Source organism: Spermophilus citellus, assembly GCF_964194105.1.
Source record: "Spermophilus citellus genome assembly, chromosome: 18".
Taxonomy (NCBI): Eukaryota; Metazoa; Chordata; class Mammalia; order Rodentia; family Sciuridae; genus Spermophilus; species Spermophilus citellus.
In genome coordinates this window covers 66,021,642-66,044,237 of record NC_138200.1, presented here as the reverse complement: position 1 = coordinate 66,044,237, position 22,596 = coordinate 66,021,642, and the positions used below count along the sequence as shown (strand labels likewise).

General features: G+C 62.7%; 1 protein-coding gene across 1 annotated transcript in view; it reads right to left on the bottom strand.

The window, feature by feature from the left end:
* Positions 1-22,596, bottom strand: part of CRISPLD2 (cysteine rich secretory protein LCCL domain containing 2) — a 47,310-nt gene that overhangs the window by 19,258 nt on the left and 5,456 nt on the right. Inside the window, exons 2-7 of the mRNA XM_081273904.1 lie at positions 12,984-13,291; positions 8,426-8,544; positions 6,421-6,553; positions 5,900-6,015; positions 3,602-3,702; positions 206-349 (exon numbers count right to left, since the gene is read on the bottom strand). Of these exons, the coding sequence (XP_081130030.1) occupies positions 206-349; positions 3,602-3,702; positions 5,900-6,015; positions 6,421-6,553; positions 8,426-8,544; positions 12,984-13,223 (853 nt within the window). The 5' untranslated portion in view covers positions 13,224-13,291. The remainder of the gene's footprint in view (positions 1-205; positions 350-3,601; positions 3,703-5,899; positions 6,016-6,420; positions 6,554-8,425; positions 8,545-12,983; positions 13,292-22,596) is intronic.

Below are 22,596 nucleotides of genomic sequence, written 5' to 3'. Positions count from 1 at the left end.
GTGGTAGGTGCTGCATTCCCGTTGACAGGCCAGCTGCCCCAGGAGGGACCTATCTCGTCCAGGTCTCCTAGGAAGGACCTGGGGAGCGGTCTACTCTGGCCAGCCGGGCACCCCTTTCTGCCGCCTGCCCCCTGTGGGCCCCGCCCAGCTCCCCTCAGGTCACCCAGGTGGCTTGGTGAGCAGGAGGCAGGGGACCACGACTCACTCATGTATTTGACCGCGGGGGTTTTCTTGGGCTTCGTGGGTCTGACCACCCTCGGCTGGACCCAGACGTGCTTCTCGTCAGGGACGGGGGCCGTTTCCACCTCGTTCATGTCGTCCGTCTCGGGTTTCTGGACGTAGGTCTCCTCTTGGCGGTGGCGAGGGGGAGAGCACACACTGGGAGTCAGCAAAAGGACTTGGGGGAGGCAGTTTGAAAACGGAACTTGTGGGGGGTCAGTGCCTCAGAAGTCATTTCAGCAGCAGAGAGAAGGTTCCATCGGGGACAGACCCAGCCGCCGGCACTCCACCAGCCAGGAGCTGGCTCTTCCCACCACCCACAATTGCCATGGACCCAAGGGCAGGGAGGACGCCTGTCCAACCAGAGCTGTCGTCCATCTGCCGCCCACGACAGCTGTCCAAGAAGGCAGCTTCCAGGAGCTTCCCTGGTCACTGACCCAAAGCCCTCGCCTTCCCCGAGGCCCCTCTGCCCTTTCATTGGGGGAAGGGTCACAGACCCAGGTTGATGCTCTGGGACCCCAGCTGCACCTCTGGCCAGCCACCTGTGCCCTCTGTGCCCTGGGGAGTGACTGTGTCACAGCTTCGGGCTCATCACACACGACCGTCCAAAACCTGACTCTGCTATCCGGTCCCCATCCTTCCCCACAAAGGGCATGTGTGTCACATTTCTCCAACCATGACCACGACCCCCAAGTTTTAAAATCTTTTAGTTAAATAAACAAGTTGCACTTATTAAATATCAGTCCACTTTCATTTTCATCATGATGGACAGTCCTGAGCTGCTGGCCCACCAGGACACCAAGCTAAGTCCAGACAAAGCCAAGAAGTGAGAGCCAACCTGTGGCCCCGGGACCTGATCAAGGGTGAGCAGATGTGCGGCTCTGCCGGGGCCCCTTTCCTCCGTCATCCACAGCCTGCACCTCCTGTCCTCCGAGACTTGGGGTCCCCTGCCTCCCAAGCTCCTCAAGTGAAAGGGACAATACAGACGCTCCTCAGCTTACAAGGTGGTCACCCCCCGAGAAGTCCTTAAGACATGAACTGCCACGGCCCAGCATGGAGAGCGCTGGCCACGCGCCTGGAGAAGACCAAGACGCAGAGTTCTGAGTCGGGTTTCCACCCAGCACATGCGGCTTCCAGCCAGGTCAAGAGGCCGCCAGTCCAGCCACCCTGTCAGAGGCCTTCGCAGGGTGTTGGGTGAGAGGACTGAAGGAGGAGTGAAGCCCCTCGCAGGCCTCCTGCCTTCCAGCCCACGAGCTCTCTGCCAGAGGGCAGAGCAGGGGTTTCTGTGCACACAATCCAAAGGTCCAGCAGCTCAGCACCCTCAAGCGCCGTTCCAGGCCTGGCCTCCACGCTGTTCCTGGCTAACTCACTGCCCACCACCCCACCCAGCCAGCACTCCAGAGGAGCATGGGTGGGGGAGCCAGAAGGAAAGGGGGGCCCCATCCTTTCTTATGCTCTGCTGGTTCACCCTCGGCCGCCTGCTGCCCAGGCCACGCTAACCAGCCCCCGCACTAGGAGCCACTGGACAAAGCTCACCGAGGGAGGACTGTCACCCAAAACAAAAGGAGGCCTGGCCACCCAGTCAAGGACACCCAAGGAAGGGACCGTCGGGCGCCCGAGCAGGGCGCTGGAGGAGGCGCTCCGCAGACACGGCTGGCAAACACGCCCAGCACACGGCCCCTCCTGTCCCCTGCGCCCATCAATGTGGCTATTCAGGGCTGCCCTCTCCTGAGGCCAGAGCTTCTCGGCAGTGAGCTGGGTTTCTTCCACTGGCCTTCGGGATCTTACGCCTCATAATCGTGGCTTTATTTAGCAGGATCTAGCCTGGTGAGGCGTCCAGAGCGTTTGAGGGTGACCATTGCAGGGCCGGGCAGACAGGTCCTCCCTCAGATGCACACAGGAAAAGGGGCTGTTCCCGGGGCGGCTGCAGCTGGGCACATCCCAATTAGGATCCCTGTGAGGACCCACCTGGGGCTGGGGAAATTCCTGCCCCGTCCACCTCCAGGTCACGTCCCAAGATCGAGCTCCAGGCTGGGGGTCCTGGGGCCCAGAGCGTCACTTACATCCCTTGCAGGATCTGCCTGGCCTCGCGGTTATAACAGAGCACAGAGCTCACGGGACCCCGGGCAGCGTGGGTCCCGGCATCCCCCCACTTCCCCTCATTCCCATAGAGACACCATCAGCCCCGCCACAGGAGACTGGGCTCAGAGAGGGGAAGCGACCTTCCCAAGCTCACACAGCTGGAAAGTGTCCGTCAGGCATCCAGCTCCGCAACCTGACCTCCCGTCCCACCCAGGGGGCTGGAGGGAAGCCAGCTTCTCTTTTCTCTCCTTATCCTTAAGCCCCCATATCTCCATTACGGGTCAGGGCCTTGCCCGGCACCTGCGACGCGCACTTATTAAGTAGCTTATGCAGGTAAGCGGCTCTCAGGGGACTTTGCCTGGCTGGCTGAGGAGACGGGGATGCCTGCCAAGAGGAGTTGGGCGTTTTCCACCAAAAATAAAGAAATATGTACACGGGGCATCGTTTCGTGGGTAAACTGGCATCTAAGGTCTCTGTGTGCGTCTGTCCTTTGAAAGTGAGTCTCTGTGGAAACTGGGGGCGTATTTAACCAAAGACCATGCAGGACACACATGCCACGTGCCCCGGCGGCCTGAGTGCCCGCAGTCTAGCAGGGCAGGGCTCACGGGGAGCTGGGGTCATGAGCACACGGGGCAGGTGCACTGCGGCTCCCAGCAGGAGGCCACCCCAGCCGTTCCTCAGGAACAGCTGCAGCAGGGTGCACAGCCAGGGGCTGGCGGGAGGGGGCTCCTCAGAGCAGACTGCAGGAGGCCGGTCCCTCCTCCCCACAGGGAACAGTCAGCTGTACACAGCTGCTGGGCAGCAGAGTGCCCGGGTCCCTGCAACCTCCCTCTCACCCTCCTCTCCTCCCTGCCAGAGCCCCCGGCCGACCCCGGGTCTCCCTGCCAAGAGGGCTACTCCCGCCTGCCCACCTCCCCTGACGCAGAGCCACCTGTCCTCCTGCACGGCCCACGGTACTGCTGACGGTGCTGCACGAGCCTCAGCGGCCAGGGCCCATTTGGCCCTTCCTGGGACATGGCCCTGGAAGCCCAGGGAAGGGCAGGGATGGCAGTGGGTGGCCACGCACAGCAGCAGAGGATGTGGGGACATCGCAGGCCCGGCAGATGCGCACCGGAATAGCGGAAGGGCTTGGGCCTTGGTGCTCCAGCTTCGGCAGCGGGAGGAGAGAGGTTCGGGGGCGAGCAGGACCCCCAGGTGGGGCGCTGGGGCCTTTGTAGGGTCTGGTTTCCTGCCTAGTGTCAAGCCATCTGTGACTGGGGTCAGGAGGTCCCTGTCACTCGTGGCTGTCCCGTGCTCCTACCTCGGTAGCACAGGTTGTTTCTGCAGCTGCCTCCGTAGCTGGGCGGGCACTCGGAGCAGGGCCGGCCGGTCTTGTAGGGGGCTTCTCCGATCCAGTTCCCCCTGGAGGAGACCAGGAACACCGTCAGGAGGGCCTCGGGGCCTGGAGATGAGACTCTCCCAGACCCCCTGGGGACCCTGAACACAGTCCCACCAAGTCGGGGGGGAGGGTGTGTGCCAGGGACAGGCAGCCACCCAGGTCCTCCAGGGCCGTCTAGAGAATTCCGAAACCCCACAGAACCCTTCCACCCGGCACCTGGTTCTGCCTCCTCAGCCCTGAGTGAAGCCTGGGCCCCGGGTGGACACCAGGCCTCCAGCAGAGGGACCCACCCGCCCTCGGCTCCTGAGAGTGGGCTGTGGGGAGGCCTCAGCAGGCGGCCAGTCGGAGGCCCTAGGGCTGCTCAGGAGGGTTAGTAAATCAGAAGCCCGCCCAGCTCTCCTCCCACAGCTTTCCAGGGAGGGCCTGCTGATACTGGCCAGAGGACCAACTGCGGAAACAGCTCTGTTGAGCCCGTGCCCCTCTGTGGCCTTGAACCTGGGGGGGGGTGGCGGAGGAGTGGCAGGGGAGGGGGGGGCTCCACGGCTGGGGGAGGCTGGGTGCTGCCTCCGTCCTCCTCACGCCTGAGGCCACCACAGCATGAACCCTGTACCACTCCTGAGCCCACCCTCTCCGCCAGTGTCCACCCTGGTGCCAGGGACAGTGCCCGGCCCAGCCCAGGGTCTCGGGCTCTCTCCTTAGGACAGAAGCTGTGGACAGAGCTGACCCTCACATGGCCACAGTAAGCACACACACCATGGGTGCCTCTCACAGAGGCGACGCCCGGCAGAAGGTGCTGGACACCCAGAGCCCACACACAGCCCCTGCTGCGGGGTCCCAACCAGACAGGACCACCAGGGGTGCCAACTGGGGCACTTTGGGAACGAGGGAGCCTGGGGCACTGGAACCATTCAGCGCTGACGCAGGTGTGGCGCTGTCACCAACGCGGGTGCTGCTGGGACAGCAGGTGTGTGCGAGCACAAGTGTGTGTGTGGGTGTATGTGGACATGTCCACGCTCGTCCCCAGGATCCGTGCATTGAAGCCCTATACCCGTGTGGCCTGCATCCCGAGATGGGCTGCTCAGGAGGGAAGGACGCTGCCGAGGCCATCGGGTGGGTCCTGGTGCACCCGTGAGTGTCCGTCCAGAGACAGTCAGGGGGCTCACGCCCTGGCTGCCCGGGGAGTACACGCCAGGAGGCGGCCTGGCCAGAACCCTGCGGCTCCTGGGTCCCAGCAGGGAGCGAGGAGCCCGCGGTGGAGCTGCCCCTGGCCAAGGCGGGTGTGAGGGGCTCCGTTCTGAGTGCACCTTCCAGGGGGCAGTGACGGTGCTCCGTGGGCTCCGGAGCCTCCTGGCGGTGACGTCACCCTGCCTGATGGCATCTGCAGAGATTGCTTCCTCCTGGCCTCCTACCTCCCAGGGCCACTCCCGACCCAACCCAAGCAGATGAGGTCATTCCCATCTCATTCAGTCACGGGGCAAATATGCCGTGAGGGCCCCTCTGCAGCGTGCCCTGCGAGGACAGCGGCCAGCGGAGTGACCGGCAGGCAGACCGCGGGCTCACACGGGGACAGAAGCTCCAGGGTCAGCACATATTTGTGCAGTGAGCAACGGGGTGAATGAATAAGGGCTGAGTGACATGACAGGTCCCCCGAGGAGGGGCCACACTGACGTCCTGTGGTCCCTTGGGCAGGACAACAGAACGAGGACGGCAAGTCGGGTCCAGCATGAAGCTGGGCTTCCTCGGGTGCCATCTGGGCACACCTTCAGAGAATAGCAGCAACAGCACCTGGCAGACCCTCTGGCCGCCCAGACAACAGCCACTCCTGCCTCTGTGTGCTGCGGTGGCCCCAGGGCATGACTTGGGCAGCCACCAGGGCAACCTCCTTGACCAATGCCGACCGGGAACCACCTGCCCCTTGTCTCTGATTGGTCTAGTTCTGGAGAAGTGCCCAAGGAGAGCCCTCTCCTACCATCCTACTTCCTTCTGCTTGGGAAGACAGGATGCAGGTGGTCTGCAGCCACCTTGGGGTCACAAGGCAAGGAAGGCACAGACTGAAAGGGCTGGAGTCCCCCCGACACTGCTGAGCTGCTAAGATGACCCTAACCCACTCCTAGACCCTCACCCCACTCCTAGACCCTCACTACGAGAAACAGCTGAGAGCCTTCACTGGCGAAGCCAGTTGTAGTGGGGACCCAGCGGGGACCCGCGGCAGACGCTCACTTTGGAGAGTAGTTGCAGACGAGGTAGACGGCGTCCTCCCAGATGTCGCCCCACACGTTCATCCTCCGGCAGGTGTTGACGGCACAGCCGATCTTGGTGGTGGTGGCCCAGACCATCTGCAAAGACAGAGCAGCGTCACGGCCCAGGCACAAGGCGCGCCTCCTGGGCTTGGGGAGGAGCTGGCCGTGGAGAGCAGAGGGGCCAGGGTCTCCCTGACCCCCGGGCGCAGAGCTCTTTAAAAAAAATAGATAAAAGATGGAAAAGCCCCACTATTCACACATAGTGAAAATCCCTAGCAACGTGCAACAGCCTCAGAAGCTTCGTGTGCTGGCCCGGTCCTGGCCTTACTGTGAGCTGGGGACAAAGAGCTCAGTCCCCCAGCGGCACTCTGAGTGGCACCACTGAGGGAGCTCTGAGGCGGTGACAGCACAGAGATGCTCCAGCTCTGGCCTCAGTCCCAGAGGGACGGGGAAAGCCTGGTCTGGGGTGCGGAGCGGAGGTGGTGGCCGGTCCCGAGTTACCTGCGTGTAGTGGGTGCACATGGCCCCCGAGCACCTCTCGGGGCACCAGGGGTTGCACTCGTGAGGGTAGGGGTAGGTGTAGTCCTTCACCTCATCGTACCAGGACTGCACGTGGAAGCCCGGAGAGCGGTACCTGCGGGCAGAGAGGGCGGTTGCGTTCCGGCCACGGCCCACGGCCCACGGCCCAGGAGGGCCCAGAGCTGGAGCACTGCCACCAGAGGACGCTGGCGGGGGTGGCTTTGAAGGTGGCCCCTGTGTGTGCCGGAGACCCTTCTCTGGCCCCGCGGGTCCCTTTGATGTCAACTGTGCATTATTTTCACATACACTAGGGACCGTACACGCAGCCCACGAGCCCCACACTTCAGATTCTATGGCTTAAGAAAGACGGGATTTCAGACCTGAGACCACTTAGAAGTAAGACCTAAGGCGGCCACCCTCAGACGGGACACCACTGGGCAGAGGAGTCTGAAAGTGGGGACCTTCCTGGCTATGGGGGACAGGGCACAGGGGTCCCTGCTGCCCCTCAGGGAGGAACCCAAGGCCTTGTGCTGGTCCCCCTCAGGACCTCGCTGCAGGGTGCCCGAGGACTCGGGGCAGAAGCTCACTGGAAAGACGCATCCAGGCATGTGGGCCTCCCAGGTGGGAGGGAGGGCGAAGGCAGGAAGCCAGTGGTCTAGGGCCGCACCCTCACGGATCCTCCTGCACCCCCACGGGGAGGGCCAGGCACCACCTGTCCCCAAGCTGTCCTCCCCGGGGAACTGGCTCTGTGGCCACTGTCCACCCACCAGCTTGGCCCTGTTCTCTTTCGCTTTGTTTTAACCAGGAAAGAAAACTGGATGCAAATCCATGGTCATCGTCACCAGCAAGTGTAAACAAAGTGGTTTCAATAAGGAGAAAACGCTCCGGGGGAGTGGCCATCTGTCAGGGCCATGCGGTCAGCGAGGCAGTTGAGGTCTTGTAACAATTACTGCTTGTACCCAGAGCCAAGGGTCGTGGTCAGCCAGGGCCCAGGAACAGCCTCTCTCGTCTTGTCCTGGGGCCAGCTCGGGGACATTCAGGCTCACAGGAGGAAGCCTCCAACACAAGGTTCTCCATGTCCACCTCTCGCAGGCCGAGGACACGGGTGCAGTCATGCTGGGCAGTTTGGAGGGGGACGCTCGGCCAGCACAGGGCCACAGGCTGAGCAGCCCTTGGGGAAACAAGTGAGGGAGGTGCGTGGAGAAGCCCTGGGCCCCTGACCATCAACCCTGCTCCTCGGTGGCCCCAGAGCTGACGCAGGGGAGCCCCAAAACCAAACCCAAGACAAAGCTGTAAGAGCAAAGGTGAGGTGCTGCCTGCCGTGAGCTGCGGCCTCGCCAGGCAGGACCCGAGGCCCGTGAGGTAAAGCAGGAGGGGGGGAAGGACGCGCACCCCGGGCTCCAGGTGCAGCCAGGGAACGCGGCTCAGCACCCGCAGGCGCCACGGAGGGGCCAGAGACCAAGGGTGGAATTCAGGTCTCCCGCCTCAGACTGTCCATGGGGCCAGCAGAAGGCCGCGCTCACAGAAAGCAGCGCCCACTGAAGGAAGCGCTCCTTCTTCCACCACGAACCCCCGGGGCCGTCCTGAGTGCCCAGGTTTGTCACCGACCTAGAGGACAGCATGCTGCCCGTGGCCACAGGAAAGGCCAGGCCATGAAGTGGTTCTGTTCAAAGTGATAGTGAGCCCTGACCTCTGTTGGACAGGCCGTCTCGATCCCAGCCCAGCTTTTCAATGACCAGGGCGGGAAGGAAGCAGACCCGGGCCCTGGAGAGTGGCCCGTGTGCCCGAGAGAACTGGGGACTCAGGGCCAAGCTGGTCGAGTCTCTGCTGGTCACCAACACCCGTCCAGCCTGTGGTCAAAGGACATCTTCCCTCTCCCCTCCCTCTCCCCACTCTGGGCTGAGTTCGAGGACGGGCAGTAGTGGGCACCTGCAGTGGTGGCAGGAGGTAGGGGATCGTGGCAGCCTGGGGGACCCACAGCACTTACCTGCCCCAGTGCACGGCCAGGTTCTGCCCGATGGACACCAGCAGGTTGGCGGGCCCGTGCTCCCAGAGGCACTCCTCCGCCCAGGCCGCCGCTGACCTCTCGAGCTCTTCGTCCCACGTCTGCAGGGCAGAGGACAGGAGGGGGTCAGGGCAGGGAGGGGAATGGCCAGGCTCCCTGCAGGCCGGCTGGTTCCAGGACACCGCGGGAAGGGCTCCAGGCTCTGTGACGCTGGGCTCCTAAATCAGTCACTGGCAGGTGGCAGGTGGCCGGTGGCTGGACCCCGGGCTCCCTGCTCAGCCTCTACCCTGCTGCGACCTGGGGAAGCCCCTCCCCGCGGCCACTCCAGCAGGCTGGGGAAGGGCCTCCCTGGGTCAGGGTGTGCCGGGGGCCTGGCCCTGGGCTTTATCCGCACCCTCCTTGTGGTCCAGTGAGGACTTTGACCTCGACACTCTAACGACCAATTTACAGGATAGAAAACCAAGACACAGAGAAGCATGGCCACCCACCGGGGTCCCACCGGGGTCCCACCGGGGTCAGGCCTCTGGCCTGCAGGGGCCTGGAGCCTGCTCTCTCCACTGGTGCCATGGTGACCCGAGGCTCTTCCGGCCTGGAGTCTGAATCACAGGTCACGCATGTGGAGAAGGCCCTGGCTCGGGATGGGTCCTGGCTCGGGATGGGCCCTGGTTAAGGAAGGGTCCTGGCTCAGGATGGCCCTGGCTCGGGATGGCCCCGAGCGACCTGTGAACACGTGTGCAACTGCGCCCAGCCCCCGGTTCCATCTGCAACACGGGCCCTCGGTACCCCCGGCTGAGGGCAGAAGCGAGCAGATGAAGGGAGGAGGTGCCCAGGGATGGGCGTGGCCATGGAAAAGCCATGGGAACTCCTGGGATTTTAGACTCTTGGTGGCTGTCATGGGGGACAGGGGACAGAAGCACAGGACTACTGGGTGTCTGGATGGGATGGGGAGAGTGGCGGGCTACCTTCGGGGCCTGTACACAGTGCCCTGGAGAAGATGGCCAGGTGTGGCACGCTCACCCCCATCCTGAGGGAAATCAGCCAGGAAGGGCTTCGTTTCCTGTGCTGCCCAGCCCCCCGCACAGCCCAACCTGGACAGGGGCCAGCTGGGGTCTGGGCCAAGGCACCCACACACAGGGGAGGCAGCCTGCCCGCCCCTGGGCCACAGAGCAGAGGACGCCTTGGGAAAGAGCATCAGGAGCGGGGCCAGGGCCCTGCCCTTCTGCAGAGGGCAGACCCGAGAGCCCTCCCGAATAACCACGCGCCCGCAGCTGCTCGCCCACCGAGTGCCCAACAGGCTCCGGCTCTGGGGAGCAGAGACTGTGCTCTGGTTCTGGTTCCCCAACCCTGGCACACAGCAGGCGCTCACTCAAGGCCAACTGGCAGAGCTCTGGGGCCTGCTAGTCCAGCTACAGGACCCCCAGTGCCAGCTACTGTGGAGCTGCCCTAGGCAGTGGCGGGCCTGCTCCCTCCCTGCCTGTCCTGTGTCCCTTTTGGCCAAGATAACTGAGACTGTCCTGTGTGCTGACATCCTGGGCCACCCCCTGGCCACCTCCCATCTCAGAAGTGGACAGTGGGGAAGCCGAGGCTCCTCTCTGGGTGACAGAACCCCACCTCAGTGTCCACCAGGCCCAGACCTCCCCCCAGTGCTGCAGAAGCCCCCAGGGCCTGTGCCCCCACAGCCAGAAGAGGGGCAGTTGGCAGCCCCGGGTGCCCTGGGCCAACGGGGAGCCAGCCTGTGGGGCAGGCAGTGCCTTCCGCTGCAGGGAGGGGGCGCCAGCTCCCTCAGCCGCCATCCCACCCCGACACCCTGCTTTGGCCCAGGCCGGGCTCTTTGATCCTGTCCTCCGGGCTCATGGTCAACCCCCAATAAGCCCCCGCACAGGAGTCCTGTGTCGCCCGCCCCAGGGGGGCCAAACTAAGGCCCCCACACCAGGCTGGGTGGGAGCTTGGAGTCTGCTGCGCCAGGTGCCTGGCTCTGCCGAGCCCTGGCCTCGCTTGTGCCCAGGAGCGGGGGGCGGGGGGGGGGGCGTGGAAGGACACTCCGCCAGGCTGGCCCCAGGGCGACTGTGCTCCACGGCCCTGGGGGTCCTCAGCTCTCCACACTGGGGGGACTCAGCTCTCCACACCGGCACCGTCCCATGGACACGTCACGCCCTGCCCACCCCACCTGAGGGCCAGCTCATGTGAGGGGCCGAGGGGACCTGGCACTGAGGACAGCAGGTGTTCACAGAGCCTGCCACACCTGGGTGTTCTTCCAACGTCCTGTGAGAAGGACGTGGCCTCCCATCTCGGATGAGGAGGACAAGGCTCCGGGCAGTCGACCCGCGGGGCACAAAGGAGCCTCGGACCCCACCGGCCTCCACCGCAGCTCAGGAGAGGAGACTTGCGCCCATCTGGCCTGTAGCATCGTCACCAGGTGGGGCCCAGGGACGGTTCTGAAGACACCAATGAGACCTGTCACCTGGGTCAGAGCTGTCACGGGAGGCTGTGGGCCCTTTTGAAGACCACACCTGTGCACAGGGCCCCCTCAAAGATGCCCCAGAATGTGGTTCTGGAAAACCAGCCAGGAGTGAGGCTTGCACACCAGAGCTGAGGGACAGATGGCAACGCCACCCAAGCTCACCAGGAAGCTGTCCCAAGGGCTCAGGAGGGAGAACCTCGATGGCTTTCTGTTACTCTTGGCAAAGGCCAGGATCTATGGAAGCAGGCCACAGGACAGGAGAGGCACAGGGAGGCTGAGACATCTGGCCATAGTCACACAGCAGAACTGGGGCCCAAATCCCGCAGGCTAGCTCCTGGTGAGCTCCCACCTGCAGTCACCATGCCCAGCTGGTGGCTCCTGCCCTGGCAGCCAGCCAGGGTCCCAGCAAGGATGCGGAGGAGTCTGTACCCAACTATACCCACAGTTTTATGTATTTTCAACCTAAAATAGCTCACACAAGCTGCCCACCACATTGGAATTTGAAAGAGCATCCATCCTCTCCCCAAAATTAGCACAAGCCTTTGAAATGAATGGCTGCACGACGTTCTTGAAGGGAAAAAAGATGCAGACTCCTACCACATTTCCGAAACTCAACCTCGTCCCAGGGCCCCGACCGGCCAGCAGCCCTCACTGTAGGTGGGCAGCACAGGTGTGAGAGGGCAGCAGGCACCTGCTCCTCTCCAACCAGGAGGCCACACCGTCAGCAAGGGGCAGTCGGCAGCTGGGTCCCGGGATGGGGGCTGAGGCTCGTATGACGGAGGGGATGGGGTTCCAGAGGGCGGCGCCCGCAGAGCACCCACTGGGGGCGCGGGTACACCTCTGGCTGAAGCCGGGAGAGAGAGGTCAGTCACCGAGACAGACGAGTGGTCCTGGCAGAAGGGCGTGCGAGGGCTGCATCCGGACGGGAGCCAAGGCGGCCCCCAAGCAGGAGAAGGCAGGGAGCAATCCCAGGGGGGGGGGCTTCAGGACGGGGGAGAAGGCGCTGGGAGGCGTCAGCCCCACCCAGGGCTGGGCGGCCTGGTGAGCGAGGTGGACGGCACAGGATGCCCAGAGTGTGGCCGTGCCGAGAGAGGCCGGTGCCAGCAGGGGACTGGCGGAGGGCGGCAGGGCTGGAGTGTGCTGCTGACTTCAGCTGGACCTGGGCTCAAACCCGGGCTCTGGGTCTCCAGCCTCTGCCTCCTGATCTTGGGCTGGAACGGCAGCAGCCCTACCTCAGGTCAGAAATGGGGTGTCAGGGGAGCAACGTTGGGGGCGGGTGGTTCACGGTTTTCTGTGGGGTCCACTAGGCCTGACGGCCCCACACGGCAGTGGCTGGGCATGTTGGCTGAGTCCTTAGCCAGGCGGCGGCAGATCAGGAGCTCAAAGCCACGCACGGGGGAGCTGCCAGCTGTGGGGGTTCCCTGGTCTGGGCAGCGCAGCCTCAGGCCGGAGAAAGCACAGTGGGCGCTTCCACCAACCTGGGGGTGGGGGTGAGGGTGGGACTGGAATGAGGACCTGCTGCCAAGTGTGGGGTCCTCCTGGTCTGACAGGACCTCCAGGCCCTTCCCACCATCGCACGCCCAGCAGACAGCCCTTCCTCGAGGACTCAGCCCCCTCGAGGACTCAGCCCCCCTCGAGGACTCGCAGACGGAGCCAGAGGACGGGCAGCAACCAAGCGGGTATCGTCGCCCCGGTACGTGCGGCCTTTCACGGGTCCTCCAGCTGACCGTCACAGGAGCAAGGGAGTGGGATTCTCAAAGTGGAAACTGAGGCTCCGGCTGACCAAGGAGATGTCAGGCCCATGAGGGCCGCAGAGCTAGGACTAGGACCCCTGTGCCCATGCCTCGGTCCTCCCCAGGCTGCCCCGGGAGGCCTGGTGGACAGGTCAGTAGGGCTGTCTGAACCAGGAGGAGGAGTCCCAGGGAGGAGGCAGCCAGAGTGCCAAGGACAGAGCCGGGGACGCTCTCTTGCCAGAGGACACGCTGGGCCTGCCACCATCCACCAGCTGGTAGGCAACCAAGATGGCAGCCGAGCTTCCCGCCGTTGGTGCCAGCCTCTGTGGCTGCCGCGCGCGCTCACCATGTACTCCATGTTGGAGGCCGGGGGGTGCACCTGGCCCCGCAGCTTGTTGTGAAGCATGAGGATCTCCTCTCGGTCTGTCCTGGGGATGGCCCTCCGGGCACGGGAGTGCGGCTCCGCCTGCTGGTATCTGCTGAGCAGGCTCTCCAGGTGTGTGACGTTGGGCAGGAAGAAGCCTTGGGCTCCGCAGACCAGCAGTGCCAGCCCCAGGGAGGCGAGGCCACTCGCGACACCACTCATGGTTCTGCCCTGCAGCAGCAACTTGGTGACAGGACAGCCTGGGCCTGGTGCAGAGCTGGTGTGGTGCCCTGGAAGGAAGCAGAGGGGGGAGGAGCCGGTCAGACTAGGCGGCCAGCTCGGGCGGCGAGTGCAGCAGCATGAGCCTCTCCTGCTGGCAGACGCAGACACGAGGCTCAGGGAGGGCGACCACCCTGCCCGCTGATAGGCCGAGGTGGAGCCGGGACCCAGCCCAGAACTTCCAGCAAGACGCGCGTCTGGACTCCCCATAGGACGGCCCGGGCAGTTTCTCCGGGACCCAAGTTCTCTGTCACCATATTTTCTGACCCAGATCAGCATTTCCATCCACTGAGGACCCGAGTGGGCCTAAGGTGTGAATCAAGCTCTGACTCGTGCCCTCAGAGGGACCTGTAGAGTCATGTCATATCACCAAGGGACACACCAGGAGCAGACATTAGCAGCCACTCCCCAGCAGCCTCGGTTTAGCACAGAGTGGGCAGACCTCAGGAGGCCCCTTACACCCAAGGGTCCTGCCGTCGCTGCCTCCCGCTGGCTCCACCATGGCTTGGCCACACACTGTGACAGGTGCCCCAAGCCCAGCAAGGACTTGGCCACAGGCTGCAAAGTGACCTTTACCTGCTGACTTGGTCCTCAGGAAAAGCAGCAGTGGAGAGAGGGCAGGACCATCAAGGGAGGACTCTACCCACTTGTCCTTGTCCCTGCAGGGCAGACCCACAGCTACTGCTCCAATGTGCCCTCAAAGGTCCATGTGCCGGGAACCCTGTCCCCCATTGGCACATGGGTGGCGTTTGGAGTGGAGCTTAGGACTGGAGGAGATCATGAGGTGGCCCCCTTGATGGCCTTAGGGGCTTTACAAGAAGGGGAAGAGACACCTGAGCGACCACCTTGCTCTGTCACCCAGTGACAGACAACATGGTTCTCTCTGCGCCATGTCCTGGTGCAGCCTGAGGCCCTCGCCAGATCCTCACAGGCTCCTGGATGTCCAGCCTCCAGAACCATCAGCCAAATCAACTTCCGGCCTTTACAGATCACCTGGCCTTGGACATTCTGTGGGAGCAACAGAAACGGGCTTCCAAAGACCCTGCAGCCCCCAGGCAGGCCGTCTCCTCCTCCAGCTCCTCTGATGCAGACCTGGTGCACACACCCTGGTCGCCGAGTTAGCGATTCATGTGGGTAACTAACCAACCGCCACTTCAGGACAGTCACCAGTCACGGCCACCTCCAGACAGGTCCGGGTCAATCCTACAGGTCTCTTAGTTGCCAGGGCAGCAGCGAGGCCGAGAGGACAGGAGGAAGACATGGCCAGGCTTCCAGACCCTCTGGGCCCACGGGGTGCTGTGTCCCCAAGAGTGCTCCTGCCAGCCAGCACATGCCGAGGAGCTCCAGGTCCCCTCAGGGGGATGCACCCCCTCAGAGTCCCAGGGTGCCCGCTGCTTATTAAAGACATTGAACGTGTCCCTAACTTTTGCTACCCCTGTCCCTCACATCAGAGTCAGAATGTCCTTGAGAATTTTGCTGTACCATCTGGTTCTTTCAGAAAACCCATCATAAGCATCTATCCAGGTGGGTCATTAATGTCATTTTCAAACACTGTGACAACCCAGGAGGCCCATGTATTAGGACCCACTTACCATGAGAAGGCAGAGGCCTCTGGTGGCAGCAAGGCCCGCCCAAGTCCACCCTCTTCAGCCTCCGGCAGGGAGGCTCTGTAGACCTGGAACTTCCCAACAGGCCCCATGGCCCTGTCCCCTGGCAGCCCACAGTCTCCCTCCACGAAGGACCATGCTACCAACCCGAGAGGCAAGAGAGGACGGACAGAGAGCAAGGTTACTCCCAGGGGAGTCCCTGGCCACCTAGTGGACTGCACCCAGCACTTGTGCTGGGCCTGAGGAGGGAGAGGACACGGTCCCTGGCCACAAGGAGCTCAGGTTGGGCTGGGGAGGGAAGCGAGATGGGCATCCCAGGACCTGAGCCCTTGGCACCAGAGGGCACCCTGGGGGCCAGCGAGCTGTGGGAACGCGGCCGTTCCCATCTTCAGCCCTGGAAGCCCTCCAGGGCCTGGCGAGCAAAAATAGCCTGCGCCCAGGGAGAGGCTCCGCACTCTGTAGTGCTGGACGCGCTGCCCTCCTCCTCCAGGGGCGACCTCCTGGGGCGGAGCCAGGACAGCTGGGGAGGACCTCTGCAGGCCGGCTGGCCTGGGGGAATCCAAGCCTGGGGAGTTCTCCCGTCCGCCTCTCGCAGTTGGTCCCACGACCATATATGCACAATTCCAGCTGCAGGCCAGGGGCCACGCCTACCCGCGGAGGAACACTGACGCTCGCTCCGGGAGGATGTCGGGGGCGGGAGCTGGCACCGCTGGGGTCCACCCCGCGTCATAGCACGCACAATCTGCTCTGCTCTGTGCTCCGGGAGTGGGAGGCGCAGGGCCCCAAAGGCACGCAGCATAAAGCCTCACATGACTCCACTCTGCCCAACCAGAGGAGGACCTGGTCTGATTTCAGTAGGTCCGACTCTGGAGCTGTCGGCAGGGCGAGTCGGAGTAGGGGGCTATGATGCGGTGGAGCAATATGCAGCCAGCAAAAGGAACGACTACACCCTGGCATTAATAAAAGAAAGTGCAACAGGCGGTTCACAAAGCAGCGGTAGAACATTATGCCTATGATGCCATTTGTGTTAATTTTAAAATAGGTGGCTGGGCACGTAGCTCAGAGGCAGAGTGCTTGCCTAGCACTCAGGAGGCCCTGGGTTCAATCCCTAGCACAGCAAAAAAACAAAAACCTACTGTGTCTATGCATATACCAAATTCTGTGTGATTTATGGATATATTACATATACACATTTGTGTGTCTGTATATGTATGCATGTGGGGTGTGTGTGTGTGTATGAGAGAGAGAGAGAGAGAGAGAGAGAGAGGCCCCCAAGACTGAATTCAGGGGTGACTTCTGGACAGAGGACAGGAACTAGGGGAAACAATACAAAAGGCTTATCTTTACCTTTAACATATATTTCTATTTTTCAAATCTCAAGGAAATATGGCAGTCAGTGCATGCTCACGTGCGGGGAGCCGGCCAAGGGCGCAGTGTGGCACCGTGATGAGCCCAGGCCGCCCGGGTGGTGGCCTTTCTGTCCGTGGGGCATGCCCATTTCTCTTGGTTTGAAGTTATTCCTCAACAAAATACAACAAGACGCCAAGGCATGAAACAGCACATGCCGTTTCCAAACGCACCCTTCCAGCACATTCTGAGCAGGTGCCTCCCTGCGAAAGAGCTCCCCTGGCCCTTCCTTCAGAAGCTGAGGGACTTGCCTGGCCCACAGGCCCCCTCCTCAAGGTTCCAAGGGGAGTTATAAAGCCTGGGGTGGAGCTGGAGAGATGGCGGCCACCAGACATGGTGCGACCCTCGCAGCAGAAGAGGAAAGAGGGGACTGAGGCCTCTCCACGTCCTTCCTGGCCCAGGGGCAGCCCTGCCTTGGCCGAGGCACTCAGGGCACTGTGCAGGTGGCATGCCAGCACCACAGGGTCGGAAGCAGCCTGGCCTGGCCAGCGCCTAATCTGTGCCAGGGAGGGGACGAGGTCCAGTCTGGAGGGCTCCTAGGTTCTGGCTGCAGGGAGCGCTGAAGATTTCAAGTAGAAAAGAAAGATCAGCAGGACCAGCAATGCTCCAGAGCCCAGGGCCGTGCTTGGCATGTGGAGACTCGCAGTGTTCACAGGCTCCAGCGCTCCCTGGATCCGCGGGCTGCGGTCTAACCCCGGGGCCTCAGAATGTGACTGTATTTGGAGATAAAGCCTTTGAAGAGGGAATCGAGTTAAAGTGTCCTTAGGGTGGACCTGATCCAAGACGACTGGAGAGGAGGACACAGACGCGGGCAGAGGAATGGCCCTGCCAGGGCACCAGGGAGACCGTGTCGTCTGCAAGCCAGGAGAGGACTCAGGAGGAACCAGCCCTGCCCACACCTCAACCCTGGACTTGGGGCTCCCAGACCCGAGGAAATGAAGGCCACTGGTCTGCAGTGAGGGGCCACACAGCCCTCGCAGACTAGGTCACATCAGATAATGAAGGGCTGGGGTCCAGATAGCCCCCAGCTGCTGAATGGAGAGTGGCGGGAGAGAGGCAGAGAAATTCAGAGGCTGAGACAAGATCCCAGAGGAACCTGTCTGTCAGAGCAACAGGTGCGTGGGCAAGTGGCCAGTCCACGGGGCTCTCTGCCCACACCGAGCCTCGCTGCCCAGAAAGCTCAGCTGGAACGGGGGCGAAGCTCTCCTGCCTTTTTCCTAGAGAAAATTGAGAAACTCACACTTTTTCCAACTGAGACACTCGACAGGCTGAGCTCCTGCCAGGGAGACTCAGGGCAAAGGGCTTCTGCCAGGGAGACCCACCCCCACCAGTCCACATCATGTCCCCTCTGGGTCACCCAGAGGTTTGGCTTGTGACTCCCATTCTACAGGTGTGGAGGCCAAGCCTGCGGGCTTAGAAAGCTGCCCAGGGTCATCCCACCAGCAGGCAGAACCTGGCACTGGGGCAGCAGGCGGCTCCGTCCAACCTCAGAGTCCACCCGTGCCCTCTGCTCAGTGCCCTCCTGCTCTCCCAAGAGGGGGCTTCCCTGCCACCAGAAAATCCCAAGCCCCTCCACACACAGGGCAACTGAGTCTTGCCCTTCACTCTTCTCTGCCCCTTGGGAAGGCGGCTGGGCTCTGGGGAGCAGAGACACTGTCCTCCCGGGTCAAATGACAACTGTGTCAATGAGCAGGTCCCCACTGCCACCTCTCAGGGAGACTTTACATCATGGCCACACTTCACCAGACATGTCCCTCACCAATGTGGGGCACCCACGCAGCCCCATCTGTGAGGCGCACTGACTCCTGTGCTGAGCTGACCTCTGACCCCTGCCGTCGGGCTGCTGAGGCATCCTGGAGACGCTCGCCTGGGGCGGCCGCGCGGCTCAGCTAGGCCTGGCATCCCCGGGCACTGCCAAACTCCAGCCCCATTTCCAGAGAAGCCTCAACTTGTCCCCCTGGTGGCTTCCCAGTAACTGGACGTGTCCACCGAGAACTGTGGCTAAGACAGCTGACGGGCCCTCTGGAAGACTTTGTCCTCTATTGCTGGAATTGCAAAACAGCAATCAGATCCCAAGCTGATGGCTCTGAGATCCTCGAGAGGATGCCAGACGCTCGGGCGCGTGGAGGGCCCGACAGAGCTGCCAGCCCCAGGGCCGATGTAAGACCCAGCTGGCAGTCGGGAACCGCAGGGCCTCGGGCATGGCCCAGAGCTTTGCAGCACACTGTGGCTCTTTAGGGACAGTGACTGCAGCCCCGGTTACAGCCACCGAGCCGAGTGTGCAGACCCCAGCTGGTCTTTGTGGAGCTGGGTGACCAGCTCAAGGTGGCCCACCGCTTCCCACTTCCCACACACCTCTGCCGGGATACAGCCCTCCCCATCCCCCACAATCCGGCCAAGGCTCCCTGGACGTGTGGGGGCCAGCAAATCCAGCCAGCATAGCACCCGGACTCAGGGGCCAGGGAGGGGAGGCGCGTGCGTCGGGGCCTGGGCTGCGTTCACCGTGTGTCTGGGAGAGTCTGCCAGAAAGATGAGTCTCAGGCCTGGGCCGCCAGCCGGGCTCTGCTCCTGCACATGCTGTTCCCACAGCCCAGCCCATGACCCCGCGCCCCAGGCCCAGGCGGGCAGATCCACTCCCGCTCGCTCGTCACTCCCCAGCTCCAGGGAGCCGCTTCCTGGAACCCTCCTGGGGCTTAATCATGCCGCAGACCTGCGCCCCCGTCCACCAGCGGCCGGCGTCTGACAAGCCACAGTCGGATAAATATTTATGGAATGAACGTGCCCCCCTCCTGCCGGGGAGATCAGAGGGCCATATAAGGCCTATGTGTGACTTCGGCCTCCTCACTGACCGCGGGCCGGGCTCTCGGGGAGGAACCTGGGCTCAGTTCTTATCACAACCCGTCACCAGCTCTGTGGCCCTGGACGCCGTGTGCAGCCTCTCTGGGCCCAGTTTCCACACGGGTAAGGTGGAGGGGAGGCCCAGGGCCTCGTCCTCAGCCAGTAGCACCTTGTGTGGAGGCTCGACCAACAATGCGGCCTGCAGTCCAGGGGCGATCCTCTCAGCCACTCTTTCACCTTTGCCTCAGCAAAATCCAGTTGTAGGTATCCTACTAATGCCCAGTGCCGGGCGAAACCGACGAAGCCTCCTCAAGCCTGAAACAGACTGCGCTGGGCTGAGCTCCGAGCCCTGGACACGCCTTTGCAGCTCTCCGAGGAGGTCGGTTCCAGGACGTGACCAGGCCTGGAGGAGCAGGTCCACCCCTGGCCAGGAGCCTCTGTGCCAACGCAGAAGGGAGCTTGGGCCGAGGATGATGACCCAGGTCAGACACCAACCCCGGTCAGGCCGGGGTGTCCACCCGTCAGTCCTGGCGCTTGGCAGATGCCACCTGGACCAGAGGGGCCCAGTGCGAAGGACCCACTCTCAAAACAAACTGAAGCGCTGGCCTGTGTGGTCGCCAATTCCCTTGGTGTCAACACCCCATCCAGCGAGAAGCCCCTGAGGGAAGCTGGCAGGACGGCCTGTTACAACCGCCAGAGTCCAGACAGCGGGCCGCCTCCCTCTCACCGGGTTTTCCTGTGACCGCTCCCCATTGGAGGGACAGACTGACCACCTCAGACTCAGATAACAGCAAGATGCGGTCAAACGCCAGAATACGTTCTGAGCACTCACTGCCTTGATTTTACGTGTGGCTTATTGGCCGACAGGCTGGTGTCACCCGGCAGCCGGCCGTGGCTGTGCCGCTGGGCTTACTCCTTCTGTGGTACTCGCTCCTGAGCGGCCCCTAGCCCCCAGCTGGACTCCAGCATCAGCCCTCGGGAGCCGGGATGTCCACATGGTGAGCCCCAGCCAGTGACTTGCTCCCTGGACCCCCCAGTGAGGTTTGTGACCAGTCAAGAGCCTGCAGCCCTGGGCAAGGGGCCCCTCCATTCCAGCACCTCAAAGTTATCCTCTCCACAAACTGGTGGGGCGCTGCCATGATCAGCTGTCCCAAGATGAGGACACCAAGGCTCCAGAAGGACAAGAAGCCTCTCAGGGTCAGCAGAGGCCTGCGGGTGTGCCTGTCCGCTCCTCGGGCTCCAGCACCCACTGGCCTGGTCATCGTGAGGCGGTTCCCAAACATCAGGGCACTGCTGACCTGCTGGCACACAGTGCGACCCATCCACAACGGTGGCTGACCCCGAAAGGCTCAGGGCTTCCCTGGACTCTGGTCCTTCTCAGAACTAATCAAGGAGAACTCAAAATCTGAGCAGGAGGCCAAGGACAGATCCAAGTCATAGCCACAAACCACTCAGAAATCCCAGGAATGAAGCCGTGGCTGGAAGGAGGGACTCCCTCCGCCCCAGCACGTCTCGGCAGATCTCGGGCTGGGCAGAACGTCCCGTTACAACCGGAGAACCAGACAGCGGGCGAGGCCGCCTCCCTCCTCCACCGGGTTTTCCTAAGCCATTGGACAGGAGGGGCCAGACCCCAGAGGTGACCGGCTGGCTCCGTCCCTGGCCTGCCACTCTGCTCTCCCAGGCTCCACACAACCAGGGGCGGCCAGCCGTCCACAGCCCGGCGGCCATGCCAGCCCACAAGCACTCCGCAGAGCCATCCTCATGGGACTTCGGGAAGAAGGCCTCGAGATGCTCAACAACTGGTTCGATGATACTCAAAGCGGGTGACATCGCTACACTGTGCTGAGAAAATACGTCAACTCCAGACAAGAGAAGAACAGCCGCTCCACACACACTTACCTAACCGCCTCTGTGGGGAGAGACCAGGAAGCCAGGCGGGTTCCACACCAGCCAGGCAGATCACAAACGGACGGACGGGACACACACTCAGAAATTCCTCAAGACCCGGGGCACGGCCCTCGGCCGATGCGTGGATGCTCCCCTGGAGACAGGTTCAGGGAACAGCAAAACTTGGGGTGAAGGCAGCAGCCTTCATCTCCAAAAGGAAAGAGCTGGCCCCGGAGGGCAGCATGGACTGAGCGGGCCTGGTCAGGCCTGCATTGGATCCCAGCCCCTGCCCCAGGCTGAGGGCTGCCCAGGGGGAGGGGGTCTGCAGCCCTTGGGGCCTCCAGGCAGGCAGCTGGGTACAGTGCTCGTGAGGGTCCAGCAGGGGGAGGGGCTCCACCATCCCTCCCCGCTCTAGGAGCTCGGGGCCTGCGCTGTCCCTGCTCCAGGTGACAGGGCTGTGCCCACCAGCTCCCCTGTGAGACCCACAGGGTGATGGGGGCTCCAGCAGGGGAGGCGGAACTGGGGAAGCCCCTCCACACTGCTGCGCAGGTGAAGAGCCCGGGACACCCTCAGGGCCCTGGGGCCCTGCAAGTGAGCAAGACAGAGCCTGGGCCGGGGATGGCAGGAGACGGTGAGCATGCCGCAGGGCTGCTGGGCGGTCAGGGCCACTCTGGCTGGGGTGGACGGGTGTGCCACCGACATCTTGAGGAAGGGGAACGAGCAGCAGTACTGCTGGGTGGTCGGGTCGAGGTGCGTGGCGCAGACGAAGCACAAAGACAGGGGCTCAGGAGAGGAAGTGTCATGGCAGCCGGGCTGGGTGTGTGGGCACCAGAGGCCACCTGAGCGTGATTTTATTCTGATGCAAAGAGGGGCCTGCGAGGGAGAGAAGCCGGAGGGGACAGGCCTGACTTACTCTTTGAAGGCCCCTTTGCATGCGGCGACCCAGACAAACCTCACAACACACTGCACAGGAGCCTGGCGCCAATGACCGACGTGCACAGGTCCGTTTATGCCAAGTTCAAAGCCAGGCCAAACCAGCTCTGCCATTGCGAGTCCACACATGCCTACCCGGGGGGTGCGGGGACATGGGGGGCTGGGACTCTGAGGACGGATCTCTGCAGATTCATCTTTGAGAAGTTCCCCTGACATCACATGAATGACTGTGGGCTCCTCTCCAGCAATGCTCACTGCAATAACAAGTTGCTTTTTAAAAACTTTGAAGCGCTCTAACTCTGCCTGAAGAAGGGTGGCCATGTGTGTGAGGAGCGCGGGGAGAAGGCCACTGGCCTGCCCTGCAGAGCTCTGAGCCGTGACAGGTTCCAGGTCTGGTCCCAGGCAGCCCTTCAGAGTGAACTCTGGAGGCAGGAGCCCAGATAAAGGCCTGCCAGGGCTCCCACTTGGACCAGCACAGACTCCCACAGAGGCCCGGGTCATCCCCAGTCTGAGAGAGCACTTTGTCCCGGTGGCCAAGGCCCTGCTGAGAATATCTGCTGCGTCCGGCAGCCCGGCCTCGAAGATCCCAGAATAAATGGTGTGTTCAGCGCGGTGCGCTGGGGGGAGAACAGACGCGCTGTGTT